Source organism: Mastigoproctus giganteus, chromosome 12 (assembly GCF_048544385.1).
Source record: "Mastigoproctus giganteus isolate SK-2022 chromosome 12, ASM4854438v1, whole genome shotgun sequence".
Taxonomy (NCBI): Eukaryota; Metazoa; Arthropoda; class Arachnida; order Uropygi; family Thelyphonidae; genus Mastigoproctus; species Mastigoproctus giganteus.
Window position 1 is genome coordinate 154,689,416 of NC_143586.1, and position 21,500 is coordinate 154,710,915.

At 38.1% G+C, this 21,500-nt stretch overlaps 1 protein-coding gene across 3 annotated transcripts; it reads left to right on the plus strand.

The window, feature by feature from the left end:
* The first annotated feature begins 7,776 nt into the window (after positions 1–7,776).
* Positions 7,777–19,207, plus strand: LOC150077526 (uncharacterized). 3 transcript variants are annotated; one of them, XM_090386538.1, is made up of 4 exons: positions 7,777–7,869; positions 8,167–8,222; positions 17,152–17,367; positions 18,802–19,207. In XM_090386538.1, the coding sequence occupies exons 2-4, from the start codon at positions 8,182–8,184 to the stop codon at positions 19,025–19,027; spliced, it is 483 nt and encodes a 160-aa protein (XP_090242664.1). In that variant the 5' UTR covers positions 7,777–7,869; positions 8,167–8,181; the 3' UTR covers positions 19,028–19,207. The 3 variants fall into 3 exon arrangements, with proteins under 3 accessions (XP_090242664.1, XP_090242663.1, XP_090242665.1); XM_090386537.1 differs by lacking the exon at positions 7,777–7,869 and adding an exon at positions 13,798–13,931 and having other exon boundaries at positions 8,165–8,222; XM_090386539.1 differs by lacking the exons at positions 7,777–7,869; positions 8,167–8,222 and adding an exon at positions 8,464–8,554.
* Positions 19,208–21,500: the final 2,293 nt, after the last annotated feature.

Consider the following 21,500-nt stretch of genomic DNA (forward strand, 5'->3'; position numbering starts at 1 on the left):
TACTAATGTGATCAGTGGGACATCACAGAGTTGTGTTTATCATTAATATTTATTAATGATGTTGGTATAAATACATCAAGTTTGATGCCTAAGTTTACTGATGATACAGAGTAGGGCACAGTGGTCAGTGAAGTAATCAAGCTATGCCACTTTGTGAAATCTGAGTAAAATAAGTGTATTGAACAAAGAGGCAGTTGATGTTTAACAGTAATAATAAATGCATGGTACTGTATTTGGTTAGCACTAATCTAAAAATACAAATGAATTGGATAGCTTAAAATTCAAGGCAGTTGAAAAGATAAAAGACCTAGGGGTAATTGTATAGTTCAACATCCTGGTTATGGTGCATTATAGCTGTAGTTGCTAATCCGCCAATAAAAACCAAACCAAATTTATCAAAACCAATCCAACATTAAATTCTCTGAGCAGCGCAAACAAGCTGCTAAAAGAGTCCATGGGGTTCTGTTAATGCCAAAGAACTGCCAGCAAGTACAAAGTGGTCATCCCATTGTATGGCAATTATTAGGCTGCATCTGGAATACTGCACACAGGTTTGGAAACCTCATTTTAGGAAGTACCTAGATCTTTTGATAAGGGTGCAGAGAAGAGCAACAAAATTTCTTCTTGACACAAAAGGATATACTTACCAAGAAAGATAGGTTCTATAAATTGCAATCTCTAAACATCCCTCCATTGATAGTTGGTCATGTCCCACCCAAGCACCAGCTGTCAGACAAAGCTATAAATATGCTTATAGGCCTTCAAGGAGGCAATAGTACAATTGAGTGCTGCGATTAACTGGGTGATAATTTTCAGATTGATAATAGGGTGCCACATAAGAAGTCAGTCTGTATGTAGCATTTCTACAGCACCAAAGATCTCCAGGTTAACAATTGGTGATATCTGCAAATGGAAGCTGACCAGTGCTAAACCTCATGAAACTATCCAGAAAAAACCTCCAAACCTGACAATGATGGGAGAGCCCTGCAGAGAATCCTCCACTTGAAACAGGTTGACACTGAAGCACACACAGAGACCCTCAGTGAGACAGTTGGGACACATCAGCACCTGTAGGTATGCAGGATACTGCATAATAATGGTCCACAAGCCATTAATTAGCCCAACTAATGCCAGATGCTGTTTAGCTTGGTGTAAGGGTCACCATTCTTGGACCATACACCAATGAAAAGCTGTTTACGATATTAATCAGTTCCAGAGACACTATCGTATTGTAACGTGAACCCATTTTTGGTAATTTCATATCGTTTCAAGATCTCGGAAGTTGAAATTTTCGCTGTATAACAGCTATTTATCTCTAAAATGTCATTTTTAAGGTCACGAGCATGGTTTGTAAATTGTATTAGTTACCAATTCAAATCATTAAAATGCACTACACTTTCATCATTATCATATGTTCCGTTATAAGAATCAATTTTAAATGCCTTTGTGAAATTTTTCTAAAGCCCATTTCTGGAGGTCACGACCATAAAACAATTTGCACTTTCCGGTTCATTGGGCTTTTCTGTTACTGCAAGCAATTATAAACGGGTAGTAAACACAGTCTTCTTACATTTGCGAAAATATACAATTTAAAATATACAATACAAAAAAAACCACACAATTCCAGCTATCGCTGGAATTGTGTGGAATTGAAGATTTACTGAAATCTTCAATCGTATATAAAACAAATAAATTTTCGGAATCTTCCTTCATTCTTTTTATTTTTAAGCTTCGTAAATTTGTTACTCCACGCGAATCGTGTTAGTTGCAATTTGTGTGTGCTGTTAAAAAATGCTTATGCATGCAATCGTGAAATTTATAATTAAAAGAGAAAATTATCTTGGAAACAAACGCCTCTTGAAGCATTTCGAAGAAGTGATTCCCTGTGCAACAAACCAACGGGTACCGAGCCAATAATGAGTGATCAACGAGTGTGCATTTAGTCGATGATGAAGAATAAACATTCTTTAACATTTGTAAGTCGTAAATAATTTCATAAATGCTTGATTTTACAGGCTACGTTTTCATTTCTTTGGATAAATCAATCATTGTTTAAACTAACTAATTTCATTGTTGAGAACGTAACCCATATTTTTAACCTTATGTCTATGGGAAATAAATTCTCGCTTTACGAGCGCGCGCTAGGAACGAATTAACTCGTAAAGTCGAGAACTACCTGTATATGGTCTGCTAGTTGTGTCTGGATGTGGTGAATACATGGAGAATGCTACCTGTCAGACTATCGTGACAAAGTTTGGCAGAGGCAGCATGATGATCTGGTATTGTTGATTGCTTTGGACAAAACCATGAATTCTGCGGTGTTCTAGACATTCTGGACAATAATGCATTACCTACATTGCAGCAGCATGTCTGGGACGACCCATATCTCAATCAGCAGGACACTATGGTTCGTGCTGCACTTGTTACAAACTGGTTTGAGGAGATAAGCAACAAAAAGTTAGCGTGGCCAGCCCAGAATTCTGACCTCAATCCAATAGAGGACCTTGAGCAAATTGGATCATTGGTTGTATGTAAGGAGAGACAGCCCAAAAGATTGGTGAGGGATTTTCTATAGACTAGAGGCTCTCATGAAGGCTAAACGTTTTCTGTAAATAAAGATTATTTGTAGGTATACACTGGTGTTCAAAGAAAGTGCATCACCCATTAAAATTGTAATTGTCGTCCGAATAACGTAAGTATATGGCAATATTTATTACAGATTGCATCAGATAAGATTGACACACGTAGGTGATTACCTAATATTGCATCAGCTGTTACTTTCAGCTAAATAAGCACGCTCTGCAAGAGTTCCGGTCATCCCTTGTTTGTCAGGATGGCGATTTACATGCAGTTGACACCATGAAGAAAGAGTGCTATTTTTGGCTTTACGTGAGGAAGGATGTTCTCGTCATATTGCTTATAGAGTGTCTTGTAATCAGTCGACAGCGAATAGATTTCTTTCCAAACTCAAGAATACTGGTTCTACTGATAGGAAAAAGGAACCGGACGCAACCGAATCTCTATGCCAAAACAGGACCACGTTTTGAAGCGCTTATGCCTTAAAAACTGTAAAGCTCGTTCTTGTGAGCTGAAAAAAGATTGGGAAGAAATACAGTAGTGGTAGCAAGGGCAGTAACAGTCAGAAGACGCCCCTTCAAAAATGGACTCGTAGCTCGTCATCCTAAGAAGAAGCCCCTCCTCACACAAAAAATGAAAAAGGTCTGATGTGGTGGATACACATCAGACCTAGTGACAGAGTGATTAATTTGGCATAAGGGGTATGTCAAATGGATCCCCGAGCAGTGGAAGTCAGTTATTTTCTCAGATGAGAAGAAATTCAACCTGCTTGGCTCTAATGGGAGACAAACGATTCACCGTAGATGTGGTGAAGAATACCATCCAGACTGTATGGTGTCTATGGTGAAATTCCCTACCAGCCACATTATATGGGGATGCATTTCGTATCGAGGAGTAGGTCTCCTGCAGCGTATAAAAGGTTCCGTAAGTGCCAATGGATACCTGGCTATATTGGAAGGCAAATTGCTGCCAACCATTAGAAACCATTTCCACCTGCCAAGTAACTGCATCTTTCAGGACGACTGCTCCTTGTCATCGGGCAAAAAAGTGTAAGTATGCACTTCTGTAGTTGCTTTAGCTTCATTTCTGCATTAGAGGTTCGACAGTAATGTGTTTACATTTGTTACAGGTGAAAAAATGGTTGGATGAACGGTCCATTACAACTCTTAGTGGCCACAAAACAGCCCGGACCTGTATCCTATAGAGAATTGTTGGCATCGTGTGGAATCTGCAGTTGCCAGAAAGAAACCAAAGATCTTTCTTGAACTTCAGGAAGCCATAATTCATGTTTGGAACCACGAACTATCAGTTGATTATCTTCAGAAATTGACCTTGTCAATGCCTCGATGGTTTGCTGCTGTTATCAAGGCCAGAGGCAATTCAACTAAATATTAGTTTGCACCTGGTGAACTTTTCATTTTGTTTTCCATTTAGAATGATAAATTGAATCAATTCGAGGGCTTTTAATAACATTTCAGTCATAATTGTCGTGTTTAGCAAAACTGTTGTATAAAGGTTGCAAATGCTCATTTTGGAATATTTTGAGAGCACCTGTCAAATATTACTTAACTATTAATAAATATCTTTTGTTTATATTTCTATTTGTGATGCTAGTCGTTAACATACCATCACGAAAAAAGGGTTAGAACTGTGAAATTCTTAGGTGATGCACTTTCTTTGAACACCAGTGTATATGCAGATATTAATGATTGTTCATTGTATATGGCTTTAAAGGGGTTAAGTAAATTAAAACAATGCATACACCTTGGATTTTTATTTTTAATTAGCGCTCCAAACATGAAAAGTGAACTTGTAGTATTTAGTACCATGCATCGGTTAAAAGCTGAGAAGACAGAAGATACTTGTTGACATTGGACTTGAATTTCTGTAGATTGTAATTTTCAGGAAATGCATCTAAAGGAAGGATGGTTGTTCCAGAAAGCAGAGGTACAAGGAATAAATGAAAAGAAAAGGTTAGTTCTGTGAGTTGGAGTTGGACAATGAATGGATGCTGACTGGTATATGTTTGCAAGAGAGTGGGAGAAAAACAGATGGCTTTTCAGAACAGTGTTCATGGAAGTATCTATAGAAAAAGCATGTGGCACAAACAACATTTGCGAGGCAGTGGAGAGACTATTAGGGTTAGGTCATTAATCTGACTGCTTTCATTTGAAAGGAGTCCAGAAGCGTTGGAGAGGTTTTGGGGGCATCACCCCAGACGGAACAATATTCCATCGTAGGACAAGTTAGAAATTTGTACAGAGTGAGCAGTTAGAAGAAAAGTAATGCCAAGAACAAAAAAGAAAACCCTTTTTTATGCAGAGGAAGCAACGTTTGTGACATGCTTATGCCATGAGAGTTTAGATGTCTGGATAAGCCCTAATAGAGATATGTGATCTAGAAATCAGTGTCATCAAAGATAACCATAGGAGCAGTAGATTTTTTTATTTCAAGAAGACAGGACTGAAGCTCTCGTGGGTAAAACAGTTGGTTGGATCGCCATCCTCCCCACCAGGTGGAAAAGACCTGATTTTGAATCCCGTCAGTGATGGGAGGAATTTTTATGAGTCTTTTTCACCGCGTGGCTGAGTTAGTTGCTCTCAGCCGAGGGTAGAATGTTTTTTCTCCCTGAAACTCGGGGTTTTTCGTCCAGCAAACAGAAAATCGGCCTCAGCACACGCAATTTAGAGATAATATTTACGGAGTAACATGGCCTTAGTTGCTGATGCTCCTAAAACCCAACGACAAGACGACTGAATTTTAGAAAAATTGAAAGTAACTTTCTGTGCTCCATTGCAGAATTACCTGGAGATCAACATCAACTACGGATACAATTTCCATTAAGTGCAACGTCATCAATATACCAAACGAAAAGAGGGGGAAAAGCTGTTTTAGCCAAAATATCTTTTTTTGTATGACCAATTCGTCATCCAGTAATAGTATTGAATGAACTAGTTTTTTGAACCAAATTGAACAATCATGCAAAGAATTTTTTTGGCATTTTTTCACAACGTGGCTGAGTTAGTTGGTGTCAGGCGAGTATTTGCCATCAAACTGACAAATCGTCCACAAAACACACTCGATTTACTGGCATAATATATACGGTGCAATATAACCTAAGTCATTGATGTGCTTAGATCCCAATAACAATAACCAATGAAATAAATGAATTTCGCAAAAAAAATCGAAGTTTCCACTATTTTTCTATACCATTTCAGATAAAATAGATATTTTGCATAATCAGCATTAAATAACAGATGCAAAAGCTTGGAGTATAACAAATTATCTCAGACCATTCTTGGCATTTTAACAGTTCCTCATCAGCCAGGCAGATGAAACAGTTGAGATATCTTTCTGGTGAAACTGGAAATGCTTTTAAAAGCCGAATGTGTGCTTTTAAAAGCCGAAGCAGGTGCCAGTATTATAAACAAAACTTTGAATAACACATTTTAAAAAGAGAGCAAAGTTTGCAGCAGTATATTCCTCGAAATGATCAGAATAATTCATGTCTAACAGAGAGTCCAACAAAATCCACAGAAAAAGCCTATGTAAAGTAATGCTTGAAAGCATGCTGTAATTCTGAGCAATCCTGTGGCAGTATTTTTATATTGCGGAGTCTTTTCCACCCGTTGTGGGGAGGATGGTGTGCTATCTGTGCTACACACGAGGGTGATATAAAATTTGTATGTGGTCAGTGAAATTTAATTTCTAGTGTAGTGTGAACGTTAAAAATCCTGCTTTAGCATGATGGCAATCCTATTTCACAGGATTTTTCTGGTCACCCTTAGTCTTATTAAAGGGAGGCATAGGGTGACCGCTGAAAGCTGCAAGTGTATTTTATGATAGCAAAATATTAGGGCTTTAACAGCCCTAATATTTTGCTATCATAAACCTCTGCATATTAAAACTTACAGGTATAATGACATATCACACCGATCATACACAAAAAAACTTTCCTACCCCTGATAGATTCGAGTATTCTCTAAGTGGTAGGAGTCCTGCTCATAAGAGCAGTTATGAATGAAATGGTTCTTTACTAGTATTGCTGTGGATCATCTAAACTCTGCTCTCCCCGCCTTTAAGCATTCCATATTTTCTGAATCCATTTTTAATGGAGTTTATTTGCAAAACTAAGCATGAATTTATAAATAAATATATATATATATTTTTTACCTCATTAAAAAGAAATATTCAACATACCGATTGACAAAGCGCATAATTGTGAATTTGTTGGATGAAGCACGCCAAGTGCCTATTCTCTTTTATAGAGAATATATGCTGAGGAACTGGGTATTTGGTTTAACAAAGCAGCCTTATTTTATATGATCAATAAGGAATACGTAAAACTGGTTTTTTCCCCTTAATGAAGACTAATTAAGACTTGTCTTAATTATCCTAGCAACAGAGCACAAAATAGAAAACCTATCTTCCAATATGTTGTCCAAAAAAAAAAGTGCGCACAGTAGACGATTATAAAAGTGACCAAAAACCAGAAAGTCCCTTTTAGCTGTAATAACGCTCTTTAGTGCAGTAGTTTTGTGTTACAACAGGTGATAATCTTACGTCATATCCTGTGTTATAGCAGAGGTTATTACCATTATGAATTGATGTAGGGGTTTATAAGGCTATCTGCTGTTATTATGAAACGAAAGTTCATAGGTGATGTCACACCATAGACACGTGCATATCTTCCATGTAGTACCTTTTATTATGTAAACAGTTTATTCAATATTGAGCCACCTGTAGTTTATTAGCTTCTGTTAGGAGTCTTCACTATTGTGTGGGATTCGAGCTCTCCTATGTAGGAATGACGTATTTCTTAGTTAAATGTGGACTGGATATCAGAAAGGTACGTGTTCAATCTATCCAAAGTAATTTTTTAAGAATTTCTGAAGAACAGAACGCGATGGAAATGTGGGAAGAATTGGGGGAGAACAAGATGGAAGTGTGGGTATTCTTTTATGGCTGTTTTCCAGACGAATCTGGATGACATTTTCCTGATCTCAACACTCGAAATTTGTTGCATTTGCAATATTTTAAGAGATTCTACTGGCTGATAGAGGCTAGAGATTAACATAAACTTCTCTTCCATGAGAGTTTGCAAATTATTTTGTGGCTGAAGATGATCAGTTTAATTTCGATTAAACCAATGTGTAATCTAGGATGGTACAAACAGTACTCTACTCGTCTGGGTAATAAATATGGAATCGGGGGGAGGGGTGAGATATTCCTCTTAACATGATATCATGAAATATCTATGTATTAGAAAATTCTTCTCCCATCTGTTTTGTGGTAAGCGTGAATTTAATAGTGCTTATAAGTACTGGGTAGTACTGTAACTGAAGTATTTTTGCTATGTTTTGTTCCTGCGCGAGTTACAGATACGCCATGTTAATATTCGAATCTGGCTGTCATTTATGCGTATATATACGACTGTTTTTGTTTTTCTGTTCAGAATTCAAAGCGAGTGTTCAGGAAAGCCAATTCACGAGCTCTTGTGTTAACTGTTACGTGAATAATTCTTTAGACAATAATCGTATTAAATTGTTGCTATTATTTGTCAAAAATTGCCTGTTATTTCATTTTTAGAATTTGCAGTGTTCGATGGAAACTCCTAACGTTGGTACCTGTGCTGGAAGTATAAAGTAAGTGTTCTCATTTCATTGGTGAAATAGGCTAGAAAGAAATAGCAATTGTGTTATATAGAGTTGTTGCTTTTGAATTGGCAATAGTTTATAATAGCATGCCTCCTATTTTTTGAGTTCTACCCTTACAACTAGTGTTGGGCCGTTACGTCATGCTGGAAGTTAGAACCGGGCTTCTTTCAAAACGTTGGATAGTAATGTATTAGAATTCGGGTGATTCAGTTCTTACAAATTGGAATAAAATCAAGCCAGGAAACAATCGCTTGTTTGTGAATGGTTTATGGAACATTCTTCTGAGAATATGCAATGTATTGCGTTCTGTCACACAGAAGGTGTGTTCCTTTGGCTTAACGAAACCTATTGTAATATTTTACGTATATACCCTACCATCATAAAGGTTCCCTGTATCAACAAACTCACTCAAGGACGCTGGTGTTCGATCTTGTAGGAACCAAAATGTATTTGCTAACAGTTTACGTAATATTGTACTAAGTCTCGATAGCAGGGAGGGATGCGTGAACTGGTGTGATGCAATAGTCACACATTGCACATGAGAAACCGTGCTATTGTCCTATAGCTTGCATGTAACACGAATTTTCTTTTACTAATGTTTGGATGTTATGGTCCGTTTCTGGAGAAGTGTGTTTAGTCATATAGTATATTGTTATTGATGAAACAGGGTGCAGACAAACAGGAAAATAAAATGCAATTCTTTGACCTCATAGGTATAAAATTCAACTTCATTTGATAAGTATAGCCTACACATTATCGAATGAAGTTGATTATAGTGGGCTTTAAGGCATATCAGCAATTAAGCCATATTGTTTCGTATATAGCATGTCTTAAAATTGCATGTGTTCTATGGTTGGTTTGCTGGAGGAGGAACTAGAGTTTCCGGAAATAAAAACCATGCTACCTTCGCCCGACTAACTCAGTCACGTTGTGGAGAAGACCCAAAAAATTCCTCTTGTCACTGACTTGATTTGAATTCGAATCAAATCGACATCGAATGAAGTCTTGTGTTTAATATATAATTATTTCCCCTGATAAAGATGATTATGCTTTTTGTTTGCATTTTTATTTTATTTTAATTATATCTATGCAAATAAAGATCAGATTTTATTATATTCTTTTTAATTGGTTGGTGTGCAACTTTGGCTTTTTAATTTTGCCTGAAAATGGCAACTGAAGTTTAATGTTTCCATAAATGTATGTTTTTCACTTTGATAACAATATTTATAACTGGGTGTTAAAAGGAGTTAAACGTGGTTCACGACGAAAAAGACTTAAGGGGCCTATGTATTCACTATGCTGTGTGAATAAGGGGCTAGGAAGGCACATTGTGTCTTGCACTTATTTTTAGTACACCTATTTAAATAGAGAGAAGAGGGTACATGTTCCCTGTGTAGAAAGACTATAGTGTATTTCACCTAAAAAAAAAAAAAAAAAAAGACAGAGCTTGCCAATTCATGGTACGAAGACCAGATTGGTGAGAAGCGCTAATTTATGTCCACATTCAACTAGACCATCATAGGTGGTACCTGATTTACAGGAGGTATATAAAGTTCTGAAGGGGATTAGTAAAATGACATGAAAGAGGAAGGTAGTATATTTTTACTAGTAGGAGAGATACAAACCAAAGGACAAATAAATATGAAGTCTTAGGGAGTAACAGAAAGCTAGATTTCACGAAGCTTTTACCTTCGAGCAAAAAATCTCGACTGCCTTATCAGGTAGTCAAGATGAAAATTTTGTGAAGTTCGAAGTGTAATTTGGTTAGGCACTTTTCTTGCTTTGGGAAAAATGTGAATGACTAGTTTTGTTTTGTGTTTTTTTTAATGACATATGTAGGAAAAAATCCGCTTCTCTTCTGTGAGAGAGGCTTTCTTAAAACAAAGGTCATTGCTGTAGTATTTAAAGTAAGATCCTCTGTTTGTGCATTACGAACTTCGGAAGAAAAAATTTCATTGCAAAAATAGTCTTTAGTACTGATGACAAACAGTTTTTACGAGGGGTATCTAAAAGTTCGTACCCTTACCTAGAAAGGTGAAACTTCACAGGAACTTTAATCCTTTTTTATTTACTCTCCATGTATAGTAACACATTTCTCCCATCTATGGATCAGTTGTTTAATGCCTTGATCATAGGAGTTCGCACTTTTTGCCTGAAACCAGGATTCCACACTTCATTGATGACTTCCTGAGACGAATCAAAGCGGCGTCCACGCAATGGTTTCTTCATTTCTCGAAACGAAGTCTGACGGTGCTAGGTCAGGAGAATAGCGTGAGTGCTGCAGTAGTTCAAAGCCGTAACTGGGCAACAAAGTGGTGGTGGCAACGGCCGTGTGAGCCTGTGCATTGTCTGACAGAAGACGAACACCTTTGGTTAACATTCCAAGCATTTTCACCTTCAAAGCATCCTGTAGCTGTTTCAAAAGATTTCTATAGTATTCTCCGGTAAGTGTGGAACCACGAGGTAGGTAATCTGCCAGGATAACCCCTTTTTTGTCCAAAACACGGACAACATCCACTCCATCGCAGATGGAGTGGTCTTTGCCTTTTTGGGAGGTCGGGAGGAGGTGTGCTTCCACTGTTTTGACATGTCTTAATTCTCCGAGTCATACTGGTACACGCAGCATTTGTCAGCAACCGATCAAAAAGTTCTCAACATCCGCGTTACACAAATCCAGAAGTTGGCGAGAACATTGCATTCGATATTGCTTCTGCAAAGGCGTCAGCAATCTTGGAACCCATCATGCGGAGACCTTAGACGTGTGCAGATGGTCATGTAAAATGCTGTGGGCAGACCCATAACTAATTTCCACTGCATTTGCGATGAAATGAATTGTCACGTCTGTCACTCAGCACCAGCTGCTCAACCTTTGCAACCGCCTCACTGTCTGTAGATTTTGATGGACTTCCTTTTCTTGGCTCATCAAAGACACTTGTACGACCTCACTGGAACTACCGTTTCCACTTTTTTACAGTGTCATAGGATGGATAATTCTGCCCACACATAGCTTTCATTTATTCATCAATTTCCTGAGCTTTCTTGCCCTGCAAATGCGTGCTTTCTCAAATCCCGGGCTCCACCTCTAGTGTATGATCACCTACAAGAATGAAATTTTACATGTTAGTTATTGAATATGTACACAACTTATTGAAAACGGCATCTTTCTACTGATGTTTTGTCTATGTCAGGGTACGAATTTTTTGATAATGGCTGTAAAAATCTTAATGGCGTATAAGAGCAGGTATATGATAGATCTTACACTCACAATTTACTTTAACCATAAAATCTACTTGCATGATTATGATGGGTTCAAATTGTTTGAGTTAAATGTCTAGTAAGAGAAGAATATAAATTCTTCTGTGAGAGTATAATGGTTGTGATTGTTGTTAGGATTTCAGTCATAACCAACGGTAGTTCATTCGGTCTGTGGGCTACAAATGAGGCAATGATGGCAATAAAGAAACCACTTTACTGTTTAGGATTTTATTTAGATAATTTGATTAAACTTCTTTTGATTAAAGACGTCAATTTTTTTTTTTTCCCACTGGATGATTAAGTTTGCGGTTGTAATAATCTCCTTTTATAATTTAATATACTCACTCAGCCGTGAACACCCTCCACTCCGGTCAGTCGGAGAGTTATGCTTCAATTACTCTCAGATTGATCTAATAAACAACTTACTGAAATTCGCTTTGAGTCCTATTAATTGTATAATATGAATTCATATGGTCGTTTTGAATTCAGTTTTACGTATTTTTTTTTTTTTTTTTTATAGAGATTCCATCTGGAATGGTTTTTAAATCGCTCATCCATTAAATTGAAGAATCAGACTTGGAGGACAACTTCTTTTTACCTCGATAATATGATGAGTTACAATTAAGAATGGAACTCTATAAAGACATCGACTCCTCTGCTAAGAAATGTAAACAAGCGGTAAGCTGAAAATATTAACATTTTGCAATACGTAGCCATAGTAACAGGCGTTAAAAAATTGTCCCTGGTCCGTTCCTCCCAAGTATTCATCAATATTTCCTTCTATATCGAAGGTGTCATCCATGTCACTATAGTAGTTTCTTTTTCACCACCCTCGTGGGTAGCACATTTGGCGTAATCATCGATTTCCACCACTGGGTGGAAAAGACCTGAATTCTAATCCCGTCAATAACGCGATAAATTTTATGGGTCTTTTTTCACAACGTGGCTGAGTTAGTCGGTCTCTGGCGAGGGTAGCATGGTTTTTGCTTCCAGAAACTGGGTTTTTCGTCCAGCAAATAGACCACAAAACACACGCAATTTACAGACATATTATATACAGCGCGACTTTGCAATTACATCCTCTGATATTTAATAAAAATAAATATGTAATTTTATATATACGAGATGTGATAATAAAGTTCCCGTACTGGTGCTGTTGCCGTCAGGTTCGATGAGTTTGAAAATAAACGAAAGCGTTTTTATGTTATGGTTCACTTTCAGTTTTGTAGTCCATATGGCAGCCACAGATTTCATTCTGGTATTTTGAAAGAGCTATTGAAAGGTAATGCCCTCGTCCTACGTCCCTCTACGGTTAGTGTAGGAGCTGAATTTCTTAGCCCGTGATCTTAGTTCCTCATTCCCGTGCGAAAGAAGTAGAATTATAATCCCATGTGCTCACATTTGGTGAGTATGGACTTGGCCCATCCAGGGTCCTGAGCTGGATATCATCATTCTTCTCTTTTTTGGTGATTCTCGTGCATTAAGCTCTAAACTGAAAATTTCTAACCATTTTGATGACCCAATCTTCTGTGTTAGCGATTTTAGGTTTTAATAAATTAACCTCATTTATATAAAACTTATATAGTTTATCTTGGATATTTTAGACTATACTGGTGTTCTAAGAGAAGGTGAAAATGCTCAATGTACAGTTTGATCGAGCAGCTGTCAATCCTGAGCAGGAGCAAATCAATGAGCTGCTAACAGTCCTGAGCAGGAGCAAACCAGTATGATACGTATCGTAACGTTTTGATTTGCAGTGAAGTGGAGAATTTCTGAATTGTAAGGAACATTGCAAAAAACCAACCAATATAAATCCAGTATTCTGTTAATCTTGCCCATGCTAAAACATTGTAAAAACCTATGTGTAAATACCATCATATTTTTTTATTGGATAACTTCTTAACGTTGGGTGTTTTTTTTTTTTTGTGTGTGCTTACACCAGTAGCGGATTTCGGGCTGTCGGGGCCCTAAGTGAGGACGACACTTTTTTTGTGGTTCTTATGGTATAAAAAATGCAAGATTGCGTACACTTGCTTGCACGAAACATAACAAAGGGAAGCTTTAATGAATCACCTTTGAGACATGCATTCCTTGCAATGTATTTCGATGTTTAAAGCGCTAACCCTTGAAATTGTACCTTTTTTTTTAAAGATAATTTCGTTGGCCTCGTTAAATTTTGAACACCTAATTGCCACTTAACCCCGTTTATGCTTAAATCCGCCGCTGGCTTTTGCCCTAATCAGTTGGTGGCTCGCGTAAATAAAACTTATTGCGTTGTATGGTATTAAATCTTCGTTGATCCCTTAAGGTTGCTGTGGAAGTGCTTGGAGGCAGGAGCAGTGGCATGTCCAAATATGAAAACCTTGAGGAAGAGAATGAGACAGAGTTTCCCTGCAAGAGTACTGAGTCCAATCAAGACGCGGAAGACGCATTGAATTTCAAGTAAGTAATTTGAGAAAGTCAGTTATTTCCGTACACAAGCTCGGATGAAAACCGTACGACTTAAGATTTTGACTAGTAGGTTGTCTGCCCGCCATTAATCGCTGGAGCGGTCCTTGTAGAACAGCTACTTCTGTGCACAAATAGAGAGATGAAACCTTCGATGCCTTTAAGTTTAAATGTTGCCATTGTGGTAGTCCAGTGGCCACAGCCGCTGTTTTTCCGCGTGGTTCAGATCAGGCCTGGGTTCGGTTTCCGTCAGGACAAGAGAAACTATATGGCTTTTTATTCGCAACCTGGCTGGATTGGTCTCACCCGATGGTTGAAGTGTTTGTTCTCTCCGGAATCAAGTTTTTCATCCCATAAACAAACAATCCAGACTCAGTACGCTTGTTTTACAGCTCAGTATATTTATGGCACAAGTTATAGCTGGAAACAACTTATCCTAATTGATTGAAAACCTAGTTAAAGCGTAACTGAATTGTCATCGTTTACCATTCGTGTATTCAAGAAATGAACAAACTGCTACATCTGAAGTGGAAACTGTTTTTTCTTTAGTCGCTAGGTTTTTGGTATGGAGACTGGAATGGGCTCATTTATATACTCAGTGATCACTGAATATTATGACCACCCCATCTTCGTACGCTAAAGCAGTGGTAATTGGCATCTAGCCCTGCAAGTCAAAGCAGCAGTTATGGGTCGTAGTAAAGATATCACGGAGTTTCAAAAGGGAATGATTGTGGGAGCTCGTGCGTCGGCTGTTTCCATACTGGAAATGGCAGGTCTTGGTTGCTCAGGCTCACTGTGGTTAAGATGTAAAAAGAATGGTGTCGAACGATCCGACCACCTCCCGCCAGCAGAACCGTAAATGATTACGTAAAGCGGATGTTCATGGTGAGCGAAGGGTGCAGTGCGTTTAACGAGCTGAACGGCAGGTCACTGTGCGACAGTTGACATTGCAATACTATACGGGGAATGCAAGAACAATATCCCAAATGACGATGCATCGCACTCTCAGACTTATGGGATTCCACAGCAAACAACTCAAGAAACACCCTCTCCTCAACGCTTATCATCGTTGACTGCGAATGCTGTGGTATCAACAACACGCTTGTTGGACACTGGAGAACTGTAAACGAGCATATTGATCGGATGAGTCCAAATATCTAGTGCAACGCGCAGACTGACGCCTTCGCGTGTACCGCAAGCAACACGAGCCTATGGACCCATCATGCACGGTGCCCACTATCCAGGTAGGTGGCAGTGGTTGCTTAATATGGGGTATGTTTTGCTGGCAAGAACTATGACCCTTGATGTGTATGGACCAATGTTTCATTGGTGTGATCTACTGGCAGCTCTTAGGAGACCATGTTCTGCGGACTCGTGTTATCGGGCCCGCACTGTGCACGAGTGGTTCGAGGACCACAGTGAAGCTATCTCCCGTCTTGATTGGCCTCCAAATTCGCCTGACCTTAATCTAATTGAATACCTGTGGTAGATAACTATTATACATATAATAGTTATGATCATTGCTTGTGTGATAAGTAATTGTCAATTCTCTTTTGCAAAAATTGGTACAGTCTAACCTTAATTATCATACTTTGTATTTGTAACGTCTAATATTCTCCAACATGCACCCAATCCCTGTGAAGTAATGCTAATATTACGGTCACATGGCAGTACTAGCTAAAAGTAGGATTCAAAACGCATGTACATTCAGTGATAGGTAGCTGGAGCAGAATGGAAATAGATAAAACCTAAGATCCCTCCACAAGAGATGTACTAGTTGGTTGTCACATTAGCAGACATGTCCATTCGCCATATAGTAGAAAGAGAGCGACCCAAAATCGACCGTTGTGAATGCAGTAATCTGCCATTTCCAACCCAGATCAGAATACAGTTTTGAACACCTTGAGAACGTTTTGAAACAACTGAGAGTCACAATGAGCTCTTCTAACTGAAGATTTGAAAGGAATGGAACTAGCTTCGAATCACTATATACTAAAAACCTGCATAAAAGTTGTTACACTAATAATTCTCTATCCCCCCCTCCAGAGAATTTTTGGTGAAATTAAAGCCAATGGGAGGTTTAATACTCCATATCGATCTTTCTTCCCAACAGTGTAACCTTCGTTTAATGTCCGAATACATGTTGGAGGGTAGTGTTCTTGTGGTGTAATTATGGTAGCTGTTGAAAAAAAAAGTTTTCAGCTGGAAAGAAAGTTTTCTCTTGGGCCGCTAGAAATGTATCCACTTCAGCAGTGACGTCACTGTCTGTTTTTTTTTTTTTTTTTTTTGTTTTTTTTTAAATTAGGAAATAGAAGTCCAGTGATGCTAGTTCTAGTGAATATGGGAGATGGTCTAAGATTTCAAAGCTACAGTTATGCAGTGTAGCAATGACAGACTTTTGAGCAAGCGTGTTGTCCCGGTAATACAAGATCCCTTTGCTGAGTTTCCCTCGTCACTTCATTTTAATGTTTTCACGCAAACTGCTCACCAGGTCTGCGTAATATGCCCCTTTGACTGTCTGACCTTCTATGAAGGCAATGCACTAGTAACACTCCATCAGAGTCCAAAAAAAATCGATGCTGTCATCTTTCTAGCAGCAGAAATTGAATTTAACTTTTTTGGAGGACGCAAGCAGAATTCTGATGAGTTTCTTGCTCAGGCTACACTCATGAGGTGGGTACATATTCAAATCGAGTAAGGACGTTTATAGAATAAGTGTGAGTGTGGAAGTTTGCTGCCTTTACCCAGCGGGTGGTTGGCTGCTGGAACAAACATCCATCTGTTGTTGTGGAGGTTGGCAACTTGAATAAATTCAAGGAGAACTGGCAAACTATTGGAGGGAATGGATTTGTACAGCATCAGCTGTATAAGCTTATACAGCTGATGCTGTTATAAGCTTTCTTTCTTGCATCATTTGGTAATTAGTGGAAGAAAAGCTGTCCTACCGCTGTTTGGACTGCTCCTTTTTCTTTGGCTGAAAGTGATGGACACGCATATCATCCATGGTCACAAACAAGACCATAAAATAATCTTATAAAGGTTTTTTGTGTAGTATAACTACACAAAAAACGTATTGCCAACGTATTGTAGATATCTGTGGGGAAATGTTCAGTACTTTATAATTATTTTCATTTAAGTAGTTAATGAAAATATCAGTTCTATCCTTTATAGGATTTCAAGGAATAAATATTTTGTAAATCTGATTTTTCTCTAGTTTCGAAAGTGTTTTGGAAGAGGATGATGACGACGACTTATTCTCTACATACGGCTTTAGATATCGGGAGTGCCAAAATAAATCAAAGACAGCGGAGTGGTTATCCTCAAAATTTCGCAAGGTCAAACAATTTTTTAAAATTGAAGACATAAAAGAATTTGAAGAGAACGAGGATACAGTTTTGCCTCCTCCCAGAACTCCTAGACTTGTATTTATGTAAGTTTTCTTTTAGCTGTAACTGTTTAAGAGATGAGGGATCAGCGATCCCTCATGAGAAAAATAACATATTTCTCTTTATTGTTTAAATATGTGAAAAAGTTTGAAGCAAGTTCGTTAGGGAAAAATTAAGCTGGATCGATTAAAGCATGGCGGATTTATTTCTCTGGGATAAATTGTGATATATACAAATGCACTAAAAGAAGTGCCCTCATGGGTAGCATAGTTGGTAGAATCACCGGGTGGAAAAGACTTTAGTTCGAGTCCCGAACTCGAACTCAAGTCTGGTGCTGTATAAGTTTGCTTATACAGCATCAGCTTTTTCGCGGTTTTTGCAAAACTAATCTTTTGTTCAGGGGCCAAGAAAATATTTTCTATTTATGTCTAATAGTGGAGGGATTGTAGTTAAAGACATAGCCCTGCCGACTGGAAGCGTATTCAGTGAGGGGTGGGGGGAACTCCTACATACTTTGTAGAAGTTTTACTTCCCATTATTGAGTGAATTAATCTTAAGGAGTAAACGGGCTCTTTCGTCCCTCGAAATTGGTCGACCCTTTAAAAGAATATCTATTATAATAAACATTCATTACACGTACATTGATGACATCGGTTAAATATAGTAAAGTCTTTAAAATCCAGCACTCTCGGAGATTGAGGGGATGCAGCCGCTAGAGACCACCTACTATCTGATGATGGACCAGTTAACCCTTAAATAGGCTATCGTAGCAGTCTAATCTCTTAAACAAATGGCCAATTAACCTATCAGTGAGCCATCGCTTTGAAAGTAGTACAATGCCAGGACAACTTGTTGCAAAGGCAAGTTTGTTCTGCTGTGAGAATTAAGAATGCATTATCTATGCAGCTTTTTTGGTCTCCTTCCAGGAAGCTCAGCCCACCCTGGCGGACACCAGCCAGAGAATAACAGACAGCCCTGGCTACCTCTCAGTGGTGTATGAGGCAACGTGGGGTCTCATTAGAGGACTCCACGACCAAATGCCAGGACACAACAGAATCCAACACAAAACACTTGTTCTGGCATTCATAGTAGTACTCTTTGTCACCACTATGCACTCTCTCTCTCTCTCTCTCTCTCTATGCAGCTTAAATCCTGCTGGTTGCAAAAGCAGATTCAAAGACAGATAGTTCTACAAGCATTTTACAAAGAGATGTCCATCTTTCGTATATGGATCCTTAAAGATCGTTGCTTAGTGCCGGATAACTTTCTTAATGCTTCCTAATTGTTAAATTTGTCATTTTACAGAGTTTACTACACCCGATCATGCAGATGATTGGTTATTTATTGGTAACTGACTCATCAGCGCAGTATTTATTTTTACAATCGAGCGAAAAGTAATTATTTTGACCCGATTTTTTTTACCTCTTATGACTTAGATGTTACTGAATGATATTCTTTTGCATGCTTTTCTTTTTAAGGTTTGAGGAAGAGGAGGAAGAAGATGGAAAGAAAAAGATCTGTGAAGGGTGTTGCTCTCACTGTTCTTCGTCAGGAAGTGAACACGAGCAGGATATAAATTTAAAGACCGTACCGGTATTTCCGAAAACAAAATCTTTTGATGATGATGAAATGCTTAATCACAAATTACGTGATAGAGTGATCAATACGCGGACAAAGCTGTCTCTAGGAGCACATACGAAGTGACATTTTATTAATATTCAAGAAAAATAGCATTAAATGTATTTCGATTGAAAATGAAACAAAGTAAGAATATTTAAAGTGAAAAAACTGACTCGCAAGGATATTACGAATTATTTTATCACCAATGTGTGAACTGTGCATACAAATGAACTGATACCCCACGGGTTTTTTCAGAGATGCTCAAAATGGATAAACCAATAAAGTGCTGTACTTTTTTTATGTTGGAAATTTTATTTTTACTATCAGTGATCCTGGAATTCTCTTTTCCGTTATATTAATTTTCATAAATTAATTTCCCATATCGTTTATACAGCTGGCAGTGAGTACCTCCCAAAATAATTTTTTTTTTTACAATTGGTTAAAACAGACTTTAAGTAACATGGCCTATAAGATATAACTAATTCTCATTTATCCCATCGGATTGATTCTTGCTCTCTATAATTTATTAAGATTTGATAAATTTAAGGAACTTGTTGAAGATGTGAAACTTTTAGAATAAATGTATGGCCTATGGCCACACTTGCCCACAAATTCCTTGGTCACAACACTCAAGGGGGCCTACTCCATGGCTAAGAAGTCAGCAGCAGAATTTAAATGGAGGGAAAAACCTAGAAGACCGGCAATGCCCATTGCTCCAGAAGTTGACGGTGTGCATGATCTGGTGATGCGTGGTCGACGAGTGGCAGTTTGGTATATTGCCAGTGTCTTGGGCAACTCATCTGAACGAGTGTGCCACATAATAACAGATGTTCTCGCTATGAAAAAGGTGAGTACGATGAGTACCAAAGTTTTCTACAGCAAATCAAAACCGTACAAGGGTTGTTAAGTCAAGCGAACATTTGCATCATTTTCAAGCAGATCCAGCAAATTTCCTTGCAAGGTTTGTGACGTGGAGCCATCACTTTCAGCCAGAGACAAAGGAGCAGTTCAAAAAGCGGAAACAGCTCTTCTTCCCCTCCAAAGAAAGCCAAGTCGATTCCTTCTGCTGGCAAGGTGATGCCATCGGTTTTTTGGAATGATAATGGAGTGTTCCTAGTGGAGTACCTTCAGAAAGGCCAGACCTTCACAGGAGCATATTATGCAGACCTTGTGAAGCGTTTGTGTGAAAACATCAGACAAACGCCTAGGAAACTCAACAAAGGAGTCTTTTTTTCCACCAGAACAACACGCCTGCTCTCATGTCTACCATAGCTGCACTACACGAGTGCAGCTTTGATATCTTGGAGCATTCCCCATATTCACTAGATCTAGCGCCATCGAACTTTCACCTATTTCCTAATTTGAAAAACAATACCTGGCTGGCATCCATTTTTCCACCACCGGTGACGTCATTGCTGCAGTGGATGCACTACTGAAGTTCCAAAAGAAAACTTTCTTCGCAGCTGGAATCAACGTATTGCAGCATCGGTGTCAAAAGCGTATTGACTCCAAAGGGCACTGTGTTGAGGAGTAGCATGTTACCGGACTCCTCAGATGAACCTTTCATGCTCAGGCCACGAGCTTTTCAAATGCCCCGCATATATCAAATCTTTGCGAACTGGAATTAGTGTAAGGATTGGAGCACTATGCTTTGAATAGTCAATACCACCAAAAAAAAAAATTCCAGGAACAAGACAATATTTTATTATTACTAAGATGTTATGCAATAATTACAAACATAAACAATGTTTAGCATCACACGCAGAGCTGATCAACTTAACTAAAACCTGTAATTTCTCACTCTGAAAACATCATTAGATAGTTCACTTTCCCTCGATAACAAGGCCAGCTTACAATGCCATAAGTTCCATCCCATACCACGACTGCCTTACTTTGGCAACCTTTTCTAATGGATTTCGAATTTGTGCAGTGATTGGTTATCTTTCTAATAGATATACTTATGTCGAGAAAGACTAAAGAATGATATTATTCGAAATACAGTTGAACTAGTCTGTAGATTAAAGTATTATTAAAGATAACCGTAGGTTAAAAAATACGCTTTTTCTTACGTTGATGAAGGATAGTTTCTGCCATTTTAATCTTTATTATTAGAAAGTACGACCTCGTTTATTACACAATTTTAAAAAATAAAAAAACATACAATAGAATCTCAAATCCGGCATCCTCAGGCGATGGTCCATGCTTTTTTTTATATATAAATTGTCCTCATGGCCTAAGCATTCTGGGACAATTCATATTTGGCATATATTCTTGTGTGACCCAAATAGAATAATTTAAGAATAAATTTACTGATTTGAAACCCTTGAAGAAAGTGCCTGATTTATGAGGTTCTACTGTAATCAACAAAACAGTAAACAGGATTTGTCGTAATGGAGCATTGATTTGTGATTGATCAACAAAATTCCGATCACAATTTCATCGTAGGGAGATGAACAAGACAGTCCATCGTTGAATTTTTTTCTGGGTTAACTAGACAATATTTTTGTATACTTTCAGTAAATTTTGTTACTCAAAAACAAAAGACATCTAACACCAG